At 41.2% G+C, this 27,663-nt stretch overlaps 1 protein-coding gene across 2 annotated transcripts in view; it reads left to right on the top strand.

The window, feature by feature from the left end:
- CNTNAP5 (contactin associated protein family member 5) overlaps positions 1-27,663 on the top strand; it is a 1,181,085-nt gene that overhangs the window by 477,687 nt on the left and 675,735 nt on the right. For both annotated transcript variants that reach the window (XM_010596415.3, XM_064287363.1), the window contains exons 5-6: positions 5,332-5,535; positions 24,748-24,932. In XM_010596415.3, coding sequence (XP_010594717.1) covers positions 5,332-5,535; positions 24,748-24,932 — 389 coding nt within the window. The remainder of the gene's footprint in view (positions 1-5,331; positions 5,536-24,747; positions 24,933-27,663) is intronic.

The raw sequence follows: 27,663 nt of genomic DNA, 5'->3' as shown, positions 1-27,663 counted from the left end.
CATTTCCAGAAGCCACAAATTGAACTGAATTACACCCACAATAATCAGATCCTAAAATGTCAATTTTCAGAAACAAGGAGAAATGATATATTCCAGGAAGTAAATACCTAACAGCTGTATTCTGGGTCACAGTCCTCACAGAACTCTGACAAATGCTCACCATGTATCAATGGCAGGGTAAGTAAAAGAGGGGCCGGGTGAGGATATTACCAGTTTGGCAAGAGGTAACTAAATTGGATGATTCCACGGATAAATGGTGGGAGGGTTAGCAAGGAATACAGACACACTTTCTAAAACCACAGTGCTCTTTCTAGAAACCAAAACTAACCAAGCGTTTCTCCTGCTTTAAATACTTCAGTGAATTCCTATTGACCTCAGTGTGCAGCTGAAATACATTTTGTCTTATTTTAAGAGGACCCGCTATCAGAAGCCTCCTGATTTGGTCTGCAGCCTCCTGACTTCTGCTGCCCCGGATATTTAAGTTCTGGCACAGACATTTGCAGCCCTCCACAAGCATCAGAATCACCTGGATGACACAGAGCTCTGAACCCCACACCTACTCCATCGGTCCACCGTAGGGACCAGACCACACTTGTAACATACTCCCTGCTGACCCCAATGCTGCTGGAAGCACTGCTCTAGCAAGTCTGACTCCTCGTAGAGCCAGATCTGGGCGGGCACTCTCCTCCACGCAGAAAACGGTCAGATCCTTCCCTTTGCTAGCAGCACTCTATCCCTGCCTGACCTTCCTGACTTCCACTGGTTCCTCAGCACACAGGACAGGTGTGACCTCCTTCAGGACACCCCTCCAGCCCCTCTCTGGAGATAATATGGTCTCCCTCCTCTGGCCTCCCACAGCCCAGTGTTTACCTCCTTCTCATGGATTATGGGGTTACTGTCCTTGAGAACAAAGGAGCCCTGGTGGTGCAGTGGTTAAGCACTCAACTGCTAACCTAAAGGTTTGCAGTTTGAACCCAGCAGCTGCTTCATGCAAGAAAGATGTGGTGATTTGCTTCGTTAAGATTACAGCCCTGGAAACCCTAAGGGGTTGGAGGGGGGCACTTCTACTCTGTTCTGTTAAGAAAAAAAAAAACTAAAAAAAATTATTATTATTATTTTCTTTTTAGGGTCGCTAGAAGTCAGAATCTACTCCAGGGTAGAGGGTGTGGGTCCACATTTGAGGTTCACCACACTGTAGCCCCTGTTCTGAGCCTGGGACTGCCATGTTGTGGGGGCACAATGAAAGTCTGGTACAAGAAGGTGTAAGCGAGGTGAAACCATGAGAGTCAACTAGGGCAGCAGGTTCCCCCTTAGTGGAGACAGTGGGAGCAAGGAGGGCCTCCAGGGTGTCTGTGCGGCCCCCTGGTACCCCAGGAAGAACCAGTGCTCTGAGCGCACCCGGCCGTGAACGCAGGAGCGCGTGCAGAAGAGCAGGGACCACAGGGGAACGCAATGCACAGCAACTTGCAGGGAAGAGGAAACCTCCTCCTCGACACTGGGTTTTTTTCGTTCGAATTGGCATCTTCTTTCCCTTGCACACACACACTCACACACTCACTTACTTAGACACATACACTCCCCAGAGCACGCTGGATTTTCACTCTACAAAGTCTTTCACATTCCATTCTCACAACACCGCCCCCCCGCCACTTTTTATGGGGAGCAGTATATGGCTTCAGTGCTGAGTGACACATTACCGTGTACGTGCCTTTGGGCAAGGTCCGTTTCTTTTTAAGCTTTGAATTTCCCATTTTATAAATGGAAAAAAAAAATGGACCTTGAGGGACTGCTAAGAACATTCGATTAGGCGATAATGCTAATTACTTCCTCCCTGGGGAATGTATCCCTAATCCGGAGGGAGGGTGTCCCCTGGGGGCTCACAGCAGCCGTGCTAGGGGCCTGGGAGACAGATGTAGTTTCACGGAGTTCTTAAAACTACCTTCTGAGATGGCCACACTTCTCCTTTGCCGATAGAAACCCATCTCTACCCTCAATGCACCTTCCAACACCCTTCCTCCTTTCCTTCCTTCTGACGAGGCTGAAGATGTCATGGTAGTGAAAGGGAGCGGACCCGACACGTATAAATTGTAGACTGTGGTAGTTTCAGTCGCTGTGGAGTAGCATCCGGCTCGTGGTGACCCTATGAACAATAGGATGAAACATTGCTGAGTCCTGGACCATCTTCACTCGCTGGCGTGTTTGAGTCCATGGTTGAGGTCATTGTGCAGTGTCTTCCAACCTAGGGAGATCTTCTTCCAGAGCTATATCAGACAACATTCCGTTGCGATCCTTAGGATTTTCACTGGCTAATTTTCAAAAGGAGATAGCCAGATCTTTCTTCCTAGTCTGATTTAGTCTGAAAGATCTGACAAAATCTGCCCACCAAGGGTGACCCTGTTGGTATTTGAAATACTGGTGGCATAGCTCCAGCATCACAGCAACTCAAAAGGCATTGTGATATGACCAACTGATAGAAGGGTGGTAGAATTTTCATTTACTGACTGAAATATGCCAGGTGCTGTGAGAACAAAAAGTTCAGACACCGCATCTGCCTGAGGGAGTAAGTATGGACAAAGCTGTGGATGAAAACACGTAGAATCTGAGTTATGGCTTAAAGGACTCACCTTTTGCTGTGTGTCTCAGCATGCAGGGAAACTCCCACACTGGGGATCAGAGATCTTTCTTCCATCCCCTGCTGGTCTCCTTGCAGCCATGTAACTCACACCCGTAATCTTCCTCCTGGGGACACCAGACTCCTCACTGTTCCCTTGCTTAACTCCAGCTTATCAGTCAACACCACCACACTGCTCTGTCCTCTAAGAAGCCCTCTCAGAATCTGCACTCTGTGACCTGAGTTAGGGCTCTCCTGCATGCGCGTGACTCCCCACATTCACCTTGAGAAGCTCTGAAGGCAATCGGTGTGCCCACAGCTCCCTGGCCCAGTCCTCACCGCAGAGTCTGGTGCTGCAGTACACAGGAAGCCATCGGAAGGGAGTACAAATGCTCCGTGTGCAAACCCTGCACACATGGAGAATTCCAGTAGGATGAGAGAAGTGAAATATGGCAGAGCAGAAACTTAGGCTAATTTGACATCCCCTGGTCTGCAAACCATTGAGTCGCCAAGTGAAAAAAGCATCCTTTAGGGTGAGAAGGAGGAGTGCTGGCCCCTGATGTGGACTGGTTTATAACTTGAGGCTCTCTGGTTATCCCTATTACTACTAATACTCCTACTACCTACTGTTGATTTAACACATGTAATATACCCGGCACGACGACTTACTTTGTATGCATTGGTGCATTTAATCCTCAGGGCAGTTTTCTCTGAGGGATATACTTATCCCCATTTCACAGATAAGGATACTGAGTCTAAGAGAGATGAACTTACTTGTCCAAGGTCGCCCACCTAACAAGCAAATGGCCATCATAGTTTAAACCCACGGTTTTACTTATCCTGAGGTCCTCGCTGCTTCATGGTTTATAGAACTTGCTGCCTGCAGCCTCCACTTGGCTTTGGTAGAAGCCAGGTGAGAGGACAGGTGCACTGAAAGCATGGATGACTGTTGTTCTGACAGTGGTGCGAGCTTGTGAAAACCTCTCTGGCTCAGCTAGTTCTTATTAGGGTCTAGGGAGTCAGCAGTAGTCTTTTGGTTAGAACCACTTCACTATGTAGAAGTAAATTGTAAGATTGTGTTGTTAAGACTAACTACAGTAAAAATACGATTTCATTTTTCTTTTCAGAATTCTGGTTTTGCCAAAGATTTTCCTAGATACTTACTCAAACACACACGCTTAATTGATCATTGGGTATGCTCAAGCCGAGAATTTTAATTACTTGGTATGTAATGCAAAATTGAGTTTTCCTGAATGTTTGACTTCAAATAAGACTAATCCCACCCCCTCCATTCACCCATTCACCACCACGTCACCCATGTAAGATGGTGCGTAATGAGTTTGTTTCAAGTTATAATTAAATAACCTTACACGTTTTCCTATTATAAAAGTAATAAAAGTTTGTTATAAAAGTTACTACAATAAAAGAAGAAAGCGAGGAGAAGCTACAAGAATGCCTCCCCAAAAGGGTCCCTGTTAACATGTTGGTATATATGTCAGACATTGTTATGGATTGAATTGTGTCCCCCAAAAATGTGTGTCAACTTGGCTAGGCTATGATTCCCAGTATTGTGTGGTTGCCCTCTATTTCATGAGCTGATGTATTTGTCCTATGTGTTGTAAATTCTCTACGATGTTAATGAGGCAGAATTAGAGGCTGTTATGTTAATAAGGCAGGATGCAATCTACAAGATAAGGTCATATCTTGAGTCAATCTCTTTTGAGATATAAAAGAGAGAAGCAGAGAGGATAGGGGCCTCATTACCACCAAGTGAGAAGAACCAGGAGCAGAGTGCATCCTTTGGACCCAGGGTTCCTGCATGGATAAGCTCCTAGATGCAGGGAGATCGATGACAAGGATCTTCCCTCAAAGCAGACAGACAGGAAAAGCCTTCCCCTGGAGTTGGCACACTGATTTCAAACTTCTAGGATCCTAGACTATGAGAGAATAAATTTCTGTTTGTTAAAGCTATCCACTCGTGGTATTTCTGTTATAGGAACACTATATAACTAAAACAGGCATTTTTATACATCTACTCTGTAAGTTTTCCTAAATCATGACCAGTTATCTCTTTTGCTTTAACAGTAATGAATAAGCATTCTTGTCATGTAAAAAATATAATGATACAAGGAAGGACTGTCAAGGTTGCCATGTAATTACCCTCCCCGTTCAAATAGCAAGGCATTCATTACTGCATACACTTTTCCGCTGAACCCAGAAGAAGCCTCGCAACCTTCTTCAACACAGGATTCTAGGAAGAGAGTACTGTTCATTCAGAGTTGGAATAAAAAAACGTATCTATTTTTTATCTCTAACCTTGAGTCTGACATGAGGGGAGCATGTGGTTACAAAATAATAATGAGGAGGAAAGTAGATTTCGAGCGATGATTATAAACCAGGCACCTGACACAGTGGAGCCTGAAATGGATACTTGTGGCATTTTCACCTTGTCCCCTCAAGCAAAAGTTGACTTATCGCTAATGAGAAGTTTTCCTTCTAGGTGAATGGTCAGTACACTTTGACTCGGTGTACAGTGGTTGCTTGTCCACAAATCCCCTGAGTCTAATTAGGTTGGGTCTATGCTTACTGTTGAGACAGGACCTTTTTGATTTCACGAACATTCTTGTGAGTTGGACACCTACTAAAGGTGGGAAATGGGAACAGTAATCATGAGGATATGTGATAATTTCTCTCTTCCCCTCCTCTCTTTCTGTGCCCAGAATCCGACGTCGCTGACTTCGATGGCCGAAGTTCCCTTCTGTACAGATTCAATCAGAAGCTAATGAGTACCCTCAAAGATGTGATATCCCTGAAGTTCAAGAGCATGCAAGGTGATGGGGTCCTGTTCCACGGAGAAGGTCAACGCGGAGACCACATCACCCTGGAACTCCAGAAGGGGAGGCTCGCCCTGTACCTCAACTTAGGTAGGGCCAGGCTTTTCCACTCCCTTCCCATGGTGGGCTGTGGGGAACTGCTTTGTGTACAGGTCGCAGTTCCTTACATTGCTGATGTACCCAAGGGAAGTCACGGAGCACAATGCAAGGGGCGTATTCCATCATCTGGGTTGAGGTAGAAACATACCATTTCTTGAAATGTTTAAGGCATAAACAACATTCTTTGAGATAATTTTGAGAAGGAAGGTAAGAGTTGTAAGTTAATCCTTATTTATTTACTTGCCTATCTAGTCACCTATTTATCTATTCATTTGTTTTAGTAACTGAAGCTCTAAAATAACTTCACCAGGTTTAGAAACAAAACTAAAGGGTAGATAAATAGAGATATACAGATATATATAGTATAAGGCTTGCTCACAATCTATTTATTCTGTTTGGTACATTTATGGGTGTTAAATACTAAATTCCAAGGACAAAAACAGAGAATGACTGTTTTAATTGACTTGTTCTTTCTGGTGTTTTGTGGGTGAGTGGGGACATATGTGTGCAGGAAGAGCACAGTTTGTAAGTTTCTGGGCATTTCCTTCTCTGGTTGAGGGAAACACCATTTTCATTTAAGTGTCTGGGTTATACTGGAAGCCCAGACATGCCGGAGGGCAGCTAAATTATGGCAGAGTGCCCTCCTGCCTGAGTGGTTAGGACGGGTCTCCCACTGTGCTGCTGGAATGCCCCCTATCCCACCCCGCCCACCGGCCATCTCCCTGAAGGCAGGCCTGTGTTTCCCTATGAATGACTCCACATCTCAGGGCAGGAGGGTATGAGGCTCCTCTCCTTTATGTGAATGAAGGAATTTTGGCAAAAGGGTAAACCCAGCACAGAAGGGAGAAAGCAGAGTTCCTAAGGATGCAAAGGCAAACCAGAGAAGCTCTTCTATATAAAAAGAAACCAGAAAAGCAGCTAAGCAGCAGAGAAAATAAGTGACAGTTTTTGTGCAAATGACTCCCAGTCTCCCAAATGATACCTATTAGCATTACAGAGGGTGGACATTGTACTTGTGAAAAGAGAATTATTATTCTGAACTAGTAAAGAAACAAAGACAGAGCAGACTTTAGTCTGCAAGCTCAAGTTGCGTGAACACTGAAAAAATGTCATGGCTAAATATATTTTGGTGATTAGCACAAGAGGCATTATGAATGAAGATCAGTGCTGCCTTGGCCCAAAAGCCAAACCAAGTAGAGTCTCATTTCGAGGCACCTTTGAATATCGACTTAGGAGGCTCACTTTCCTCACTGGGTATGCGCAGTAAGCGGGGTAGCAAAGAGAACATCTGTAATTCCAACTTTAATAAAAATGACACATAATACTTTAGGTTAAGTATAAGCAAAGGACACATTTAGAAGGAGAATCTCTCCCAGAAAAGAGCAGGAAGAGGTCTTGCTAGTAAAGCAATTAGTGGTGTTAACATTCCTAGAGAAACAGTGTATCACGGAACTATCTGAAGGTTTGTCCACTAAGTACCCGGCAGGCATGCTTGGGGTCCTTCAGTGGGCTTTCAGTTTCCAAGAAAGGAGAACGGGTGACTGCAGTGGAATCCGTCAAGTACAAGTGATTTAGACAGCATTGTGAATGAAGTTACATTTACTTGTCACCAGTAAAACAGGTGTCTTCCACTGGTGACACTGTGAAATCTGCCACTGTCCACTCAGTTACCAAAAAAAAAAAAAAAGGCCCCATTGCCATTGAGTCTGTTCTGACTCATAGCGACTGCCATTTAAATCCCGATTGGACTTGCTAGTCCCACTCCAGAGCTCTGCTCCAACGAGTCTCATCCACTGCTTCCCTCACAGGTTAGCATGCCATGCAACAGACCTGGTTGTGATGGTAGACATGTGCTAGCATTTGTTCCTGGGAAAGCTGCCTACCCCTGAGTCTCAGGTTCCTTATCTCTAATTGGAGAATAAGATTAATTATCTGGCATAGCATTAGCATAAAAACAAACAAATGAAAACATTCATTATAAATGAGTATTCTATGCCCATGAATAAACACAGCCAGATATCAAAAATGGAAATTCTTAATATCACTCATATATTCAACAAGCACTATCAAAACACCTGCCATGTACTCTGCCAGGCTTTTTCCAAAGAAATGAGGATATGGAGATGAATGAGACCTCCTCCTTGCTGTGATACATAGAAGACAGAGTCAGTCTTTCTTCCTAGATTCTAGCTCCCTTAATGGGCCTGGGCCTTTCCAAGTTACTGGTGATGAAGTTAAACTTCACTTAGTGAGTGTTCTAGAGGTAAGAACATATTTTGTCTGTGTTCTGCCTAGTTTGAGGATTTCTCCCTTTTTCTTCAGCTGCTTATGACTTTGCCCCTTTCCATCAGGTTGCCATAGTTGAGTGTTGCCTGCCTTTACCTACCTGCTTTAAGCAATCACCAAGGATATTTGTTAAATAACACGCATTCCCATGCTCCTTCCCAGAGGACTTGAACAGCCCAGCAGTGTTCCATTTAGTGGCAATTCTCCAGAACGAGTTCCTTTTCTAGTTTATGGCTGCAATTCATAGATCCAGGCCAAAAGTGGAAGGGCTCAGCACCGTGGCCAGCTGCTGAGGATGGCTCCTGGGGACATACTGTGCACTGTAGTACTTTTCAAGTGACACTCTGCTTACTCTCCTATCCTTATTACCTGGATACCCCTACTGGGCTGACTTGCACAGAACCAGTCCAATGGTGAAACTGCAACAAGTGTTTCTTTCTTAAATACTTTATTAGAGTAAAACATTTTTTTTTCCATAACTACTAAATAAGCAAGAGACTTCCTCCAGTCCATAAGGGGATTAGAGAGATTCCCCTTCCCACTTTCTAAACACAGCATTCAGATCCGCCTGTGGCAATCTGCCCTCTGTAGAATTACAACCACCCAAACCATACCTGTAGGTAGGAGAATCAAAGAGCATAGGTATTATCTGACTGAAGAACTATTTCCAGAACTAAACAAGACATCAATAGTGCATGCAGGTCACTCATCCTTACAAGAGTTCAGTGCCTTTGAACTGAGACAGCATGTTTGTGTGATCTGCAATACAGACACTTAACGGCAAATTCAGAATACTGCAATAGCAAAAATACGTGCGGAGAAGGGTGCCCTTGGCGGGGGGTGGTGGGTAAGAAAGGGTTCAGAGTCCAAAGCACTGTACTACATGATTCATTCAGTGAGATACCGGTGAAATTTCTGCACATTCTCATAGTCAAGTGAACAATTACTTTGGCTTTTTTGTAATTCAGGCATTTTAATAAGTCAATGTGCATGTATTTATAGAATGTTAATTATGTTTCTGGAATTGTACTAAATGCTATGAAAGATTTTTTTTAAGTTACTGTTTTATGAGACCCCACACATAACCACTGTACTAGACATTAAAATATATATATGTACACACATATATATGTATATATATATATAAAAAAACCAAACCACTGCTGTTGAGTTGATTTCGACTCATAGTGACCCTATAGTGATTATATATATATATATAATTTAAATTACATGGCAACAGCACAAGCTATAGTCAAAACCTGTTCACAGGTAAAGCAATGGATGGTCAATGACTTCCAGTGACTTGCCCAAGGTCACAGAGCTGGATAGTTGTAGGCATGGATCTATAATATTCCCCAACCCTACTCTACTGCTCTGTGATATCATTGAAATGTTATAAATTTCCATTAAAAGTTATATATTAGGGGGGAGGGGGCCAAGATGGCTGACTAGGTAGATGCTACGTTGGATCCCTCTTGCAACAAAGACTCAGAAAAACAAGTGAATCGATCACATACATGACAATCTATGAACCCTGACCAACAAACACAGATTTAGAGAGTTGATCTGAGTGACAGAGACTGAGAACGAACAACTACGAGGAAGCAGCGACTGTTTTCGGAGCCTGGAGCCAGCATCCCAGTCAGGAAACCTTGGCGCTGGGCTTCGGACTGGGCGCAGGAGAGTTGAACACAACATCCTGTGACGGCGCAAACACGGGGCACAGCCCTATCCCCCGGAACTGACCTCGGGAGGGGGCCCAGCCAGTCCGCGCTGGTGGCGCGGCGAAGCAGCTGGTGGGAGGAGAAGTCACCGGGAGGCAGCAACTGGTTTTGGAGCCGGGAGTGCAGTGTCCCAGCCGGGGAACCTTGGCGCGGCGCTTTGGACAGGGCGCAGGGGAGCTGAGCACGACATCCTGTGATGGTGCAAACACGGGACGCAGCCCCAGCCCCCTGAATTAACCGGGGGGGGGGCCCAGCCGGTCTATGAGGGCAGGATGGCAACGCGGCTGGCGGGAGGAGAAGTGACAGGGAGGCAGAGACTGTTTTTGAAGCCTGGAGTGCAGCGTCCCAGCTGGGGAACCTTGACAATGGGCTTTGGACTTGCTGCGGAGGAACTGACCGCGGCTTCTGTGACAGCGTAAGCACCGGACACGGGCCTGAACCTCGGGGGAAATCTCTACCCAGCCAGCGCACACAGGCGACGCGATGCGCCCCTCCGGAATCTCAGATAAAACAGTCATCCCAAGCAAGACAAGTAACTTTGTCTATATTCCGGGGTGCTACTCTCTCCTGTTTTTCTGAACCCTCCCCTCCCATTCCTAGGCGGCTTCATTAACACTGGAATTTCCTTAGCCAGAGGGAGAACTGCTCCCGGTTTTTCTTTTCCTTTTTTTTTTTTTTTTTTTTTTGCTCTTTTCCTAACCCATTCTTCTGGCCTGAGAGAAGCAACCACAAAAAATCCAGGAAACAAAAATCCTTCCCTAATTGGACTAAAAATGCAGAACCAGCTCCAGCCAAGCATATGTGATCCACAGTCTTGGGCTTTCATCCTTACAGGGAACAAGGTGGCTATTATAATGCAAAGGGATTTCTGATAGGGATCTGACTGCATTTGTTTTAGCGGACTTACTGGAAAGACAAGTTTCCCAGGTCTGATATCTCTTCGTATTCAACAGAGCCCTCCCTGACCCACAACAGGGAACTGAGGGCTGAAGCTCCCCCAGACTACCTAGCCTCCTGCCTTAGGGGTCTAAGGAGGGTGACACCTACCAATCTGTAGAGGTACTTGCATTGGGGGCCTAAGGTACAGCTGCAGAGCCCACCCACCAAGGTGCTTTAGGAATAGAGACACACCTACCTCACTGGCACTTGGGGGAAGCCTGTCAGCATCCTGCCCCCTCTGGAGTGTGAACCCAGCTGCTACTAGAATCTGGTGCACACAACTATCACCACTACTTCTCAAGGTGGATAGGTGAAAGTCTGCACCACACACTTGATGACCCAAAATCAGATTCTACTCAAGAATAGTGAATGGACTTAGGTATATATATCTGGTAAAAACCCAAACCAGCTGGTAATAGGACATAAGTGAGTCAAGGGCTACAACAATCAAGACAGCGGAATCTAGTAGCCCATCTACGTATATTGAAAGAAAACAAAACAAGACTCAGTGAGCAAATATAGAATAAATCACTACAATATCTTAGTGATGGCTCTGAGACAGCAGTCGATATCAAACCACATAAAGAAGCACACCACGACTGCTTCTACAACCCCCCAAACTAAAGAATCAAAATCTTTCCCAAATGAAGATACAATCCTGGAATTACCAGATACAGAATATAAAAAACTAATTTACAGAATGCTTCAAGACATCAGGGATGACCTCAGAAATGAAATAAGGCAAGCTACAGAAAAAGCCAAGGAACACACTGATAAAGCAGTTGAAGAACTAAAAAAGATTATTCAAGAACACAGTGGAAAAATTAATAAGATGCAAGAATCCATAGAGAGAGAGCATTCAGAAATCCAAAAGATTAACAATAAAATTATAGAAGTAGACAATGCAATAGGAAGTCAGAGGAGCAGACTCGAGCAATTACAATGCAGAGTGGGAAATCTGGAGGACCAGGGAATTGTATAGCTGGAAAAAAATCAGATAAAATAATTAAAAAAAATGAAGAAACCCTAAGAATCATGTGGGACTCTATCAAGAAGGATAACTTGCGTGTGATTGGAGTCCCAGAACAGGGAGGGATAACAGAAAATACAGAGAGAATAGTTGAAGATCTGTTGGCAGAAAACTTCCCTGACATCATGAAAGACGGAAGGATATCTACCCAAGATGCTCATCGAACCCCATTTAAGATTGATCCAAAAAGAAAAACACCAAGACATATTATCATCAAACTTGCCCAAACCAAAGATAAAGTGAAAGTTTTAAAAGCAGCCAGGGATAAAAGAAAGGTCTCCTACAAGGGAGAATCAATAAGAATAAGTTCAGACTACTCAGCAGAAACCATGCAGGCAAGAAGGCAATGGGATGACACATACAGAGCACTGAAGGAGAAAAACAGCCAGCCAAGGATCATATATCCAGCAAAACTCTCTCTGAAATATGAAGGCGAAATTAAGATATTTACAGATAAACACAAGCTTAGAGAATTTGCAAAAACCAAACCAAAGCTACAAGAAATACTAAAGGAAATTGTTTGGTCAGAAAACCAATAATATCAGACACCAGCAGAACACAAGGTCACAAAACAGAACATCCTGATATCAACTCAAATAGCGAAATCACAAAAACAAATTAAGATTAATTAAAAAAAAATGCTCATAACAGGGAATCATTGAAGTCAATATGTAAAAGATCACAATAATCAAAAAGAGGGACTAAATACAGGTGGCATAGAACTGCCATATGGAGAGGGATACAAGGCGATATAGGACAATATAAGTCAGGTTTTTACTTAGAAAAATAGGAGTAGATATTAAGGTAACCACAAAGAGGTATAACAACTCCATAACTCAAAATAAAAACCAAGAAAAACATAACGACTCAGCAAACATAAAGTCAAATACTATGAAAATGAGGAACACACAATTTACAAAGAAAAACGTCTCAGCACAAAAAAGTGAGTGGAAAAATGAAATTGTCAACAACACACATAAAAAGGCATCAAAATGACAGCATACTTATCTATAATTACGCTGAATGTAAATGGACTAAACGCACCAATAAAGAGACAGAGTCTCAGACTGCATAAAGAAACACGATCCGTCTATATGCTGCCTACAAGAGACACACCTTAGACTTAGAGACACAAAAAGACTAAAACTCAAAGGATGGAAAAAAATATATCAAGCAAAAAATAAGCAAAAAAGAGCAGGAGTAGCAATATTAATTTCTGACAAAATAGACTTTAAAGTTAAATCCACCACAAAGGATAAAGAAGGACACTACATAATGATTAAAGGGACAATTGACCAGGAACATATAACCATATTAAATATTTATGCACCCAATGACAGGGCTGCAAAATACATAAAACAAACTTTAACAGAACTGAAAAGTGAGAGAGACACCTCCACAAATATAGCAGGAGACTTCAACACACCGCTTTCGGAGAAGGACAGGACATCCAGTAAGAAGCTCAATAGAGACACGGAAGACCTAATTGCTACAATCAACCAACTTGACCTCATTGACTTATACAGAACACTCCACCCAACTGCTGCAAAGTATACTTTTTTTCTGGCGCACATGGAACATTCACCAGAATAGACCACATATTAGGTCATAAAACAAATCTTTGCAGAATCCAAAACATCAAAATATTACAAAGCATCTTCTCAGACCATAAGGCCATAAAAGTGGAAATCAATAACAGAAAAATTAGGGAAAAGAAATCAAATACTTGGAAACTGAACAATAACCTGCCCAAAAAAGACTGGGTTAATAGAAGACATTAAGGAGGGAATAAAGAAATTCAAAGAATGCAAAGAGAATGAAAACACTTCCTATCAAAACCTCTGGGACACAGCAAAAGCAGTGCTCAGAGGTCAATTTATATCGATAAATGCACACATACAAAAAGAAGAAAGAGCCAAAATCAGAGAACTGTCCCTACAACTTGAACAAATAGAAAGTGAGCAACAAAAGAATCCATCAGGCACCAGAAGAAAACAAATAATAAAAATTAGAGCTGAACTAAATGAATTAGAGAACAGGAAAACAATTGAAAGAATTAACAAAGCCAAAAGCTGGTTCTTTGAAAAAATTAACAAAATTGATAAAACATTGGCCAGACTGACTAAATACAGGAAAGGAAACAAATAACCCGAATAAGAAACGAGATGGGCCACATCACAACAGACCCAACTGAAATTAAAAGAATCATATCAGGTTATTATGAAAAATTGTACTCTAACAAATTTGCAAACCTTGAAGAAATGGATGAATTCCTAGAAAAGCACTACACTACCTAAACTAACACAATCAGAAGTAGAACAACTAAATAGACCCATAACAAAAAAAGAGATTGAAACGGTAATCAAAAAACTCCCAACAAAAAAAAGCCCTGGCCCGGACGGCTTCACTGCAGAGTTCTACCAAACTTTCAGAGAAGAGTTAACACCACTATTAGTAAAGGTATTTCAAAGCATACAAAATGACTGAATACTACCTAACTCATTCTATGAAGGCACCATATCCCTGATACCAACACCAGGTAAAGACATCACAAAAAAAGAAAATTACAGACCTCTATCCCTCATGAACATAGATGCAAAAATCCTCAACAAAATTCTAGCCAATAGAATTCAACAACATATCAAAAAAATAATCCACCACGACCAAGTGGGATTTATACCAGGTATGCAAGGCTGCTTTAATATTAGAAAAACCATTCATATAATCCACCAGATAAAGAAAACAAAAGACAAAAACCACATGATCTTATCAATTGATGCAGAAAAGGCATTTGACAAAGTCCAACACCCATTCATGATAAAAACTCTCACCAAAATAGGAATTGAAGGAAAATTGCTGAACATAATAAAGGGCATCTATACAAAGCCAACAGTCAACATCACTTTAAATGGAGAGAGCCTGAAAGCATTTCCCTTGAGAACGGGAACTAGACAAGGATGCCCTTTATCACCGCTCTTATTCAACCTTGTGCTAGAGGTCCTAGCCAGAGCAATTAGGCTAGACAAAGAAATAAAGGGCATCTGGATTGGCAAGGAGGAAGTAAAATTATCTCTATTTGCAGATGACATGATCTTATACACAGAAAACCCTAAGGAATCCTCCAGAAAACTTGAAACTAAGTGAAGGGTTTGGCAGAGTCTCAGGTTATAAGATAAACATACAAAAATCACTTGGATTCCTCTACATCAACAAAAAGAACATCGAAGAGGAAATCACCAAATCAATACCATTCATAGTAGTCCCCAAGAAGATAAAATATTAGGTATAAATCTTACCAAAGATGTAAAAGACCTATACAAAGAAAACTACAAAGTACTACTGCAAGAAACTAAAAAGGACCTACTTAAGTGGAAAAACATACCTTGCTCATGGATAGGAGGACGTAACATAGTAAAAATGTCTATTCTACCAAAAGCCATCTATACATACAATGCACTTCCCATCCAAATTCCAATGACATTTTTTAATGTGATAGAGAAACAAATCACCAACTTCATATGGAAGGGAAAGAAGCCTCGGATAAGTAAAGCATTACTGAAAAAGAAGAAGAAAGTGGGAGGCCTCACTCTACATATTATACAGCCACAGTAGTCAAAACAGCCTGGTACTGGTACAACAACAGGCACACAGACCAATGAAACAGAATTGAGAACCCAGATATAAATCCATCCACATATGAGCAGCTGATATTTGACAAAGGCCCAGTGTCAGTTAATTGGGGAAAAGATAGTCTTTTTAACAAATGGTGCTGGCATAACTGGATATCCATTTGCAAAAAAATGAAACAGGACCCATACCTCACACCATGCACAAAAACTAACTCCAAGTGGATCAAAGACCTAAACATAAAGACTAAAACGATAAAGATCATGGAAGAAAAAGTAGGGACAACATTAGGAGCCCCAATACAAGGCATAAACAGAATATAAAACATTACCAAAAATGACGAAGAGAAACCAGATAACTGGGAGCTCCTAAAAATCAAACACCTATGCTCATCTGAAGACTTCACCAAAAGAGTAAAAAGACCACCTACAGATTGGGAAAGAATTTTCAGCTATGACATCTCCGTCCAGTGCCTGATCTCTAAAATCTATATGATTCTGTTAAAACTCAACCACAAAAAGACAAACAACCCAATCAAAAAGTGGGCAAAGGATATGAACACACACTTCACTGAAGAAGATATTCAGGCAGCTAACAGATACATGAGAAAATGCTCTCGATCATTAGCCATTAGAGAAATGCAAATTGAAACTATGATGAGATTCCATCTCACTCCAACAAGGCTGGCATTAATCTAAAAAACACGAAATAATAAATGTTGGAGAGGCTGCGGAGAGACTGGAACTCTCATACACTGCTGGTGGGAATGTAAAATGGTACAACCACTTTGGAAATCTATCTGGCGTTATCTTAAAAAGTTAGAAATAGAACTACCATACAAACCAGAAATCCCACTCCTCGGAATATACCCTAGAGAAATATGAGCCTTCACACGAATAGATACATGCACACCGATGTTTATTGCAGCTCTGTTTGCAATAGCAAAAAGCTGGAAGCAACCAAGGTGTCCATCAACGGATGAATGCTTAAATAAATTGTGGTATATTCACACAACGGAATACCACGCATCGAAAAAGAACAGTGACGAATCTGTGAAACATTTCATAACATGGAGGAACCTGGAAGGCATTATGCTGAGTGAAATTAGTCAGAGGCAAAAGGACATATATTGTATAAGACCACTATTATAAGATCTTGAGAAATAGTATAAACTGAGAAGAACACATCCTTTTGTGGTTACGAGGGCGGGAGGGAGGGAGGGTGGGAGAGGGTTATTTACTGATTAGTTAGTAGATAAGAACTACTTTAGGTGAAGGGAAGGACAATACTCAATACAGGGAAGGTCAGCTCAATTGGACTGGACCAAAAGCAAAGAAGTTTCTGGGATAAACTGAATGCTTCAAAGGTCAGCGGAGCAAGGACGGGGGTTTGGGGACTATGCTAAGTTAATTGGCAAAATAATACTATTATGAAAACATTCTGCAACCCACTTTGAAATGTGGTGTCTGGGGTCTTAAATGCTAACAAGCTGCCATCTAAGATGCATCAATTGGTCTCAACCCACCTGGATCAAAGGAGAAAGAAGAACACTAAGGTCACACGACAACTATGAGCCCGAGAGACAGAAAGGGCCACATGAACCAGAGACTTACATCATCCTGAGACCAGAAGAACCAGATGGTGCCTGGCCACAACCGATGACTACCCTGACAGGGAGCACAGCAGAGGACCCCTGAGGGAGCAGGAGATCAGTGGGATGCAGACCCCAAATTCTCATAAAAAGACCAGACTTAATGGTCTGACTGAGACTAGAGGAATCCCAGTGGTCATGGTCCCCAAACCTTCTGTTGGCCCAGGACAGGAACCATTCCCGAAGACAACTCATCAGACATGGAAGGGACTGGACAATGGGTTGGAAAGAGATGGTGATGAAGAGTGAGCTACTTGTATCAATCAGGTGGACACTTGAGACTGTGTTGGCAACTCCTGTCTGGAGGGGAGACAGGAGTGTAGAGAGGGTTAGAAACTGGCAAAATTGTCACTAAAGGAGAGACTGGAAGTGTTAACTCATTAGGGGGAGAGTAAGTGGGAGTATGGAGTAAGGTGTATATAAGCTTATATGTGACTGACTTGATTTGTAAACATTCACTTAAAGCTCAATAAAAATTAATTAAAAAAATGCACATCATTAAAAACATATAATGCATTTTCTAGCACAGTGAAGTCATAGGAGATAGATAAAAATTAGAAGCCAGACTTGAGCAACAAGTCCTAAATGGGGAGACTATTTTGTCCAACAAAATTTAGAAATTTTCTAATGACTAAAGCCATAAATTCTATTGTGTTAAGGATACAGAAGTTTTCTCTGGTTTGAGAGTCAAGCCCCCCAGAATCACATGGCTTCCTCTTAGTTTCTCACTTTTTCAGGCGGCCTCACGTGGTTCCACTAATTAGCCCTGCACATTGTAAAACAAGAGTGAAAGGAGTATCTTCCTAATAAGGCTGTTGTTGGTAGGTGCCATTGAGTTGATTTCAACTCATATGGACCCTATACAACAGAGTAGAACTGACTCCTGTTGGGTTTCCAAGGAGCAGCTGGTGGATTTGAACTGCTGACCTTTTGGTTAGCAGCTGATCTCGATAAAGGCTAGCCTAATGCAAAACTCCTATGCAGGTAAAATCTGTCTTCTCATTCTACATCATTTCCTTTCACCTTAGTGGTGTCCTATTTTCCTTTTCCACAGCTCTTTGCTTTCTAATACATCAAAATCCTTCCATTCCTACCCTCTATTCCTACTAAGCTACATAGCTTACATGTGTGTATGGTGGAGTAGGTATCGTCAGAATATAGGACATGAGGGAGAATAGGAACTATCATTTGTTCTAATAGGGGTTGTGTAGAAAATACTAACTGTGGAGTCAGACCGAGCTAGATTCCAACCCTAAGTCTTTGTGCCCTTGGATAAGTCGTATGTTCAGGAGTCACTGAAATAACATATGTAAAGTGCTTACCGAGTTGGAGAAACTTGATAAGCAGAAGTGAACACCAATATTGCTATTCTGAAAAATGAGGGTGGGAAGGCAGGTTCTGAAGGTCACATGGAGCCAGCATCGGGAAGTTCCATAGAAGTTGGTCAAGCCTATTCCACCAGTGACTTTTTTGCTGAAATATACAGTTTTCAATAAGACAGTAGCCACCTCCTTTTTCTCAGGTTATCTGAATTTTACAGACTGAGAAAGTTAAAGTTAAACTAGACTTTTGGGTGAAAACACTGCAAAATGCATGTCCTTCGCCAGAAAATGTGAGCTCTAAGTGTGAAGAAATGGACATTTATCCACCATTCACTGGGGAGGGAGAGAGAAAGGGGAATAAGAAGATTAAGTCAGAGATATTTTGCAAACACTTCAAGCTTCCTCTAAGAATTGTTATATGCCTTTGGTACTTGAGTGGCACTCACATTGTCTCATTTTGACTGCATCTCAAACCACATGAAAGCAAGTTTTGATTATTTCAAAAGAACTTTTTTTTTCTAATAAGTTTTTTGGCTAAAAGATAACCTTCTGCGTATTTGCATTTTATTTTTATCCTCCACAATTGCCCGTGGGAATTTCTATCTTGCCTCAAAAAAATGGAAACTAGTACATGAACACCAAATAGCATTGAGATAAAACTTGAAATATATATTCCAGGATAAATTTATAAAAACGAGTTTGCTAATCTCTTAAGAACAAAATTTTTATTGTAATGTAGAATAATCAGCATTCCTAGCCAAGATGGAACTTCTTCTAGAAGAAGTACAGTTGTTCTGCCTGCATGACAACACCTAACAACACCTAAAAAAAAATAAATAAATAAAAACACCTAGCATAGATAAATTCTAAAATAATAGATAACAATTCTTTAATAACACTGGTGTTTTCCCAGTTGTTTAACCAACCTAACTTTCACTCAATATACCTATTTTAAGACACTATTTCTAGTGTTGGCATGGAATAACAAATGATATGAGGTTGAAATTCATTTGTGACTGCCCTTTTTTGGTCAATTACAAAGTAACTTTACAGTGCAGGAGATATTTAATAACTTACACCACACTGATTCATAGTTTCCAATGAATCAGCTATGTGGGGTGAGAGTTATTTTTTAACCAAGTTTCTTTCTTTTTTCCATTACCTAAGATAGTTTGCTCATTCTAAAATATAGAACAAATGAAAATCAAAACCTCTGTTAATATTTTTTTATCAATTTTTTCCTGTTTTATAAGAATATGTATCTGTTCATTTTCTATAGTAGCAGTTAGCCTATATTTTCCCACCCTGCTGTTTTAACACTTTAAATCAGTGAGGTATAAATCCTTGAGTACCCCTTTGTTAAATCTTACTTTTTATTTTACACACTCACACACACACAAAAATACAGTCACTACTGAATACACTTCTGAAGCATGTAGGTACTTCATAAACATTGCTGTGATCACCTGGTAAGTCTACTTACATTGACACAAAGTTTCCTTTCTCCTTCCAAGTATTGGATGTAGGATATCTTCATTTTTCAAATAATTAGATGTTACAAAAAAAAAATCAGAGTTCAGTTTGTTTTCTTTGGATTTACTTCCAGAAAGCAAATTACTAGGTAAAAAGTTATGAACATTTTTTTTAAAGATCCTCAGTCCTTATTGACATTATGTTTTTAAAAAAGGTTAGTTGGATTTAATTTTGCAATCTTTGGACAACAAAAAAGAATTGGCAAGTTAAAGAATAATGTAAACAAGTGGCAATGTTAATCCGCTTCTGAAGAAAGGTCAGTAAATTGCTTTAAGTATTCATAAAATTTTATGAGCTATTTTGTACGAAATGGTAAGTGTTTTAATTAAGGTTTATGGTTTCAATAAATGCAGTTAGAGAGAAGTGCCCAGATTTTATTTAAGGACGACGTACCTTTTTATTCCCCCGAGTCTTAAGATAATGAGTGAAAATGTTGGGCGGAATGATGATAGCAAACTTTCAGGACCAAGGTTCGGACACGGAGAGGAAGGAAGGGTTGACTTTAAACAGCTTCAGGAGAGTAAGGATGTGGTTACCCGGGCTTCTCTTCTTCCGTTTCCACCCACGAGGATGGTGGTAGGGATGGTGGCAGTGGGTGAAAGAAGAGCGTGGCAGCAACCAACTTGGAAATTTGCTACGCGAAGCTCCAGGATTAATTTAAAGATCCCGATCTGTGTGTTGAGAGAACTTGGATTTAATCAACGTAAGAAATTGTATCATCCAATTTAGAAATGCACCTCATTACTTCTGAAAGTTATACACCTTATTTAAAAATTGAAAAAAATATTTTTATAAACTTATTCTTGTTCTATAAGAATGTGTATCTGTTCACTTTCTATAGCAGTAGTCTATATTTATAATTTCTTATCTTGCTTTTTTAATACTTTAAATCAGTGAGGTATAAATTATTGCATACTCCTTTATTAAATCTTACTTTTTATTTACATACCCACACAACCAAAGACAGTCACTACTGAGTACACTTTTGAAACATGTAAGTACTTCATAAACATTACTGTGATGTTTATGTTTATTATAAAATAATAGTAAAATAGCACAATTATCCAGGAATTTTAAAATAATGAACTTGAGAAGACTGAATAGTCATCTAAAAATACAAAAAAAAAAAAAAAAGGTAGAACTATACACAATACTAAATTCCAAATGAAATGAAATAGAAGAAAACTTAAAAGAATTATGTAATTAACTCAGAGTGGGAAAGACCTTTGTAATTATGATACAAATCCAGAACCCATAAAAGAAAAAAAAAAAATGATGGATTTTTCAACATAAACAGTCTGGGTTCCAAAAAATAAAACAAAAAGCAAAAAAAAAATGAGAAGAAGAAAAGACAAACCAATAAACTTACAACTCACATCACAAACAATGGACTAACTATAAGTTGGTAAGAAAATTAATAGAAAAAAATAGGAAAGCAATATTAGGAAATAGTTCACAGAAAAGTAAATGAAACTATTTTTAATTTCATTCATATTAAGAGAAATACACATTAAAACTACTCAAAAGTACAATTTTTACCTTTCAGCTAGGCAAACATCCAGAAGTTTGAACATATTTTGCTGACAAGCCGGTGGGAAAATAACTCGTTTAAATTCCCACAGTCTATGGAAGGGAAATCTTTATAGAGGGCAACCTATACAATGTCTCTCAAAACCACAAACATGAAGACCTTTGACCCACAGGTAGGCTTGCACACAAGCAAAATGGCCTCCACACACAAGGTATTTTGACAGGCTTTAAAAATAGAAAACAACCTAAATATTTATCAGTAGGAAATAAAATGTCATATATATAAATCAGTGGAAGTGCTCAAAAAAAAAAAAGAGAAAGCTTTTTATATATTGGTAAAGGAAAATGTCCAGGTGTATAAGGTGAAAACAAAAAGACACAGAAAAATACAATTATTTTACCATTAGACTAAAGTTTTCAGTGGGAGGAAATAAAGAATATCCATCTTTACTGGTTTGCAAACGCTTAGAATTTTCCTGGGAGCAGAAGTAAGGCAGTAATAACAGTGATTACCTGAAAAGGGAATGAAAGTTGAGCTGACAGCAGATGGTGGCGGGGACAGAAGGAAAACCAGTGGCTGTATCCGAGAGTTAAATAAAAATTATAAACTATATGGTCAGGTAGACCTCTTCAAAATTAAAGGCACTTTTTGAAGCAAGAATCTTAGTTCAGATAAATAATAAAGTATTTTAATCATTAGTATTAGAGAACTGACACACACAACATATTTAAAAAAACACAAACAAATAGATGAGGGGGAGCATATGATTTCTCCCCCCCCCCACCCTTTTGTGACATATATGACAAAATTTTCAAATCTTCAGTCTTTGGGACTTTGTATTAAGGAATTATTTTGAAATGCCTTTCTCTCCTTTAAAAAGCGAGGAGCACATCAAGTACAAAGAAAAACTGTAATATGAAATCTGTCTTGTTACCTAGAAATAACAGTTTATAAGGCAAATTAAGTTTCCCTCCAGTAAGCATTAGGTCTGGGCCAACCTTTATTTTATATATAAAAGGTATGTGTGTGTGTAAGAGGCAGAGAGAGAGGTGTTCTTTGTTTTGTGTTTCCTATCTCATGACTGATATCACTTTTCACCCACCTGATCAAGCAAGAAAACCAGAAGTCATCCCTGAGCATCTTTCCTTTATTTCTTTACCCCCAGAATCCATGTGATATATGTAAGGCTCCACATGTGAACTCCTCTCCATCACTGGGCTCCATTCTTTCTGTTCCTCCTGCACTCTCTTCACCAACACCCCAGGATTACCGCAAACAGTGTCTTAAGCAACCTTCAGCCCCAGTCTTGCCCTTTAGTGCATTGCTCAGTTACCTGCCAAAATAATCTTTCTGAAATGCTAATCTGAATTCATAAACTCTGTCTTCCCAATGCATCAAGTCTGCTGTCCTCTACAGGTTAAATAGGAGCCGTGTCGCATGGCACAGGGAGCCCTGAATGATGTGAGCCCGAACCATCGCCGTGGCACTCCACCGAGAGTTATCCCCTACCAGTTGCTGACTTTGCAGGGCCTTTGCAGGTGCTCCGCTTACTGTGTGACAGTGGGCTTTCTCCTGGTCAAAACACAGAGCAGCCGTGGCACCCTGAGGAAGCTTTCCCCTGGATCCATGGCTCCCTGCACACACAGCTGTATGCCAGCAGCACACTTTTTATTGGTTTATTTATTGAAAGCCTTCACACTGAGGCCTTCAGAGAAGCGAGTGTGCCTTTTAACTCTGTGTTTCCTTTATCCATTATCTGGCACTGTGACTGGGCTATGGGAGACTTCAATATCTACTTATTGAAGGAATGAAGGAAAGATGGAAAGAGAAATGAAGATGGGAGGGAGGAAGAACAAATGAAAAAAGAACAGTATCAGCTCATTAGCAGTCTGTTAATCTCACCAACAGTGAGAACTCAAAAAGTTGTAGAATAAATACACAAAGAATAAATCAACGAAGTAAAGTCAGCTGTAACGCACCGGCTCATCAGTTTGAGTTTGAGCCCCACGCACCCCACTCTCTAACATATGAAGCCACTGAGTGTTATTCAGTGAAGGAAGCACTGACTTTTGGGCATAATGGAGGTGGGAGGAAGCAGCCTACAGGGGAAATGGCAACTCCTGCCCCCTTAATGTCATACCGCAAGCAGGCTGTTGCCACTGCACTAGTAAAACACTTCAGGCGAGAGCAGAGAGACATTTAGCTTTCAGTTACTAAGGGGACCAAAGACATAAAATATTCAAAAATGGAAAGTTTATATATAACTAATAATTAGTTACATTTAAGTGTTCATTTTACTAAGGTTGAGGCAAATTCTGCAGAAAAAAATTCTGTAATTTGCTGCCAGAAGGTAAAGTAAAATCAGAGATGGGTATAAGAGGGTGGGGCACCAGCAAGCTTGACTGAAAAAATGTACCTCTCCACACGAATGTTTCACGTCCTCCCAAAGGGAGCCTTCCAAGTTCATCTTAGGCCACCTCCCCAAGACCCATGACAAAGGCCTCACTGAAGAAGGGCCATAGCATGTCCAGGTCAAACAGACCTGGATCCAATTCTGCCTGGATCTCTTACTAGCTTAGTGAGCTTGGGCATGTATGTTTAACCTTGCTGAGTCTCAGTTTCTTTCCTTGTTTGTAACACGTAGACAATTACTTTCCCTTAGAAGTTTAAAGGTGGATGTTATGGAACCCTACTTAAGTTCTTTTCCTATAGAAGGCTTTTGAAAATGGCAACTACAGTGATTATTTCCTCACCTTTGTCTTTGTCAACCAAACCAAAAAAAAAAAAAACCCACGGCCGTTGAATCGAATTCCGACTCATAGCAACCCTATTAGACAGAATAAAACTGCCCCATAGGGTTTCCAAGGAGCAGCTGGTGGATTCCAACTGTCGACCTTTTGCTTAGCAGCCAAGCTCTTAACCACTGAGCAACCAGGGCCCCATCTTCAACAGTAGACTTACCTAACTCAGTGGGGTTACACTCCTCCTTTTACTCATCCAAAGTTTACCCTTTCTCCAAAGCACAACTCGAGATCTGCTTTCTCCACTCAAGAGCCACTCAAATTCAAAGAACTTGTATTCTTCCAAAAAAGTGATAACCCCTATTTGCAATATTGTTCATGTGGAACTGTATTAAGATATAGTTCCTTTTATTATTAAATTGTTCATGTCCTGCCAATGTATAATTTTATGTCTGGAGGGGGTATATATATCGATTTACCTAGAATCTGGTCCCGGAGGAGCCCTGAGGGTACAGAGGCTAAAAGCTCGGCTGCTAACCAAAAGGTAGGCAATTTGAATCCACCAGCTTCCTTGGAAACCCAAAGGGACAGTTCTATTCTGTCCAATAGGGTGGCTATGAGTCGGAATTTGACTTGATGGCAACAGGTTGGTCCCGGAATCTGTGCACAAAGCCAGTTATCACAAGTCCAGAGCTTTTCTGGCCTATTGAGAGGTGACTATCTATTCCCTGTAGGAGAGGGAGAGCTGGCTTTGCTGGCAGACCTCTCAGGGCTGTCCTTGGGCACAAATATCATCCTGTCTTCCTCACCCTTTCACAGATGACAGCAAAGCTCGGATCAGCAGCAACCCACCCTCAGCGACCCTGGGCAGCCTCCTGGATGACCAGCACTGGCACTCGGTCCTCATTGAGAGGGTTGGCAAGCAGGCGAACTTTACTGTGGACAAGCACACACAGCACTTCCGCACCAAGGGCGAGGCCGATGCCTTGGACATTGACTATGAGGTGAGTGACTCTCCCTACACATCCGTTGTGCCCTGGCTTCAGAGCAGTTAGAAAACCAGTAAATACAATCTCAACCAAGAGGGCATGTGGGGCAAGGGGCAAATGCTAACCTGGGGTGTCTCTTCCCCTCCGTCTGTGTCCTGGCAGCCTAGAGCAGAGGAATCAAGAAGAAAGTTTAGACAGTGAGCTTGGGGGGAGAAGGAGCAGCCTGGACAGCAATACAGGCCCAGGGTGTGCTAACTACGTGCATTTGAAAATCAGCAGGTACATTTTGCCTTTCTTTTGTTTTTTCTGCTGGTAGGCTCCCTGCATCTTTGTCCAGTATTTTGATTACAGGCAACATGCTTTTTTAAAAACAGCATCAATTAGCTGGGTCGGTGGGATATATAGAAATTATAAACAAGTCAAATCTAAAGTGGTTTACAACCTGTGCTCTAGGCCCTTGTCTTTCACCTTCAATCTCATGCAAACCTCGGACTCAAACAATCTCTAGTACAAGAGGCAAACCATGGTGAAACGAACCATCTCTACAATACAAGGAAGGTTGCACAAAGCTCTGCAAACTAGAAGCCAGAGTTAGCCAGTTCACTATGGCCAGCAGATTAGTTCAGCTCAAAACATGTATATTGGACACCTACTGAATACCAGGTTCTGTGCTAGGCAATAGAAATACAGACATGGCTGGGCCGAGTTGGAGAAGCTCACGGTCTACTGGGAGAGTCAAGTCTGGGATAAGCTGCTGCAGAACAAAGAGGTGAAAGCCACAGGCTCACCAGAGAGAAAAGGCAGAAGGCTCTCAGTAGGAGGTGTACCAACTCTTGAAAGAAGAAGGTTAGCCTGATGAGGAAGGTCAGAAACGCACATCAGGCCAGCCAGCGTCCTATGCCAGGGTGTGGGGCATGACACAGCAAACGGTTCACTACTTTTTGAGTTTAAAAGACTAGCCAGGCAGTGGTGTGTTGGAGCCAGTGTGTGCTGACTCACGACAGCCCCTTGTTAGAGTTTCAGAAATTTTGTGAGCTGGCTGATAAACACAGACATTATTAAGAATGAAGTTACACAACTTACAATTAAATAAAAAACCTGCTGTCATGCCAGTTCCCACTCCTGGTAACCCCATGTGATACAGAGTGGAGCTGCTCGTAGGGTTTGCTTGTCCGTAAGCTTTATGGAAGCGCATCACTTGGCCTTTCTTCCCTGGCACCTCCAGGTGGGTTCGCACTGCCAACCTTTTAGCTTAGTGGTCAAGTGCAAACCATTTGAGCTACCACGGACCTTACAGTTAAATAAAAACCATTGCCATTAAATCGATTCCAACTCTATAGGATAGAGTAGAACTGCCTCCAAAGGGTTTCCAAGGAGCAGCTCGTAGATTCGAACTGCCGACCTTTTGGCTAACAGGCAAACACTTAACCACTGGGGTAACTTCTAACCACTAACACCTGATTATTTTACTGTATTATGAGATGTCTATTTTTTTTATGCTGTTGAGGTTTTTTAAGTCTATTGTATCTGCTCATCTCTTCTCACTTCCCCAGCCAGTGTTATCACTTTGAGAGCCTGAAGTCCACCACAGTGAGAGCATTTAAACTGCAGACGTTGGAAAACATCCACATCAGGGCTTGATTTTTTGTTTTGTTGATTGTCTATGCCAGGGGTTGGCAAACTATGACTTGCAGGCCAAGTCATCTTCTAGCCCTACTTTTGTACAGCCTGCAGGCTAAGTATAGCTTTGACATTTTTAGAGGTTTGTAAAAAAAGAAAAAAAAAAAAACACAGAAAACAAAGAATAATACATGACAGAGACTCTATGGGGCTACAGACACAAGAGTTCAACATAAAACCAACAAAAGCATTCTGTGAGAATCAATTGTCATATGGAATTTGCAATCAAGAGTATTTCATATTATGTTATTATTTATAAATTGTGTGCTATGCATCTTTTATATCAGTAAAATAATCTGATATAAATGATGCATAGTGCACAATTTATACATAATAGCAAAATATGAAATGCTCTTGATTGCAAACCATACGTATGTATATACACACATATATATATACACACACAGGTACATATACATACACACACATGCAGCCAGCTTTTAAATCTAGACAGCCTCCCTAGACAGGCAGTTTTTAAATCTTTATCAACACAGCACTGAAAGCAGAGGATAGTGAAAAACATAATACATAAATATCAGGCAAGGCCCAGATGACGGTGGGCCCTGCGGACCCTGCTAAAGAACTTTAGGGGGAAAATGATCCACTGAAGTGTTTTCTGCAAAATAGTGACATGGTCAGTTTTATGCTTTAGACTGGTGATTTTCAAGGTATGGTTCAGGGGCCAACAAATTAGCATCATCTGTGAACTTGGTAAAAAGTGCAAATATTCAGCCCCCACACAGACCCGCTGAATCACAAACTCAAGGGCAGGGTCAGCACTCTGAGTTCATGAGCCCTCCAGGTGATTCTGATGCACCCTAATTTTTGAGAACCACACTTTAAAACAATTACTCTGAAGGGTTATGTGCAGCTTTGACTTGTGGGCGGGTGAAGGGAGGAGGATTGCTGGACAGATTGCCGAAAGCCCTGTTAGGAGAAAGTCTTAATCGCTAGTGGGATAGATAATAAGACAGTGGGGGTGGAGATGAATAATGGAAAAATTAGGAGCTGTCTTGTTTTTCACTCAGTGACTATTGTGATCTGTAAGAAGGATCTCTTCTTTTGA

The sequence above is a fragment of the Loxodonta africana genome, chromosome 6 (assembly GCF_030014295.1).
Source record: "Loxodonta africana isolate mLoxAfr1 chromosome 6, mLoxAfr1.hap2, whole genome shotgun sequence".
Lineage (NCBI taxonomy): Eukaryota > Metazoa > Chordata > Mammalia > Proboscidea > Elephantidae > Loxodonta > Loxodonta africana.
Note: the sequence above shows the minus strand (reverse complement) of the source record. Positions and strands in the feature narration are given on the sequence as shown.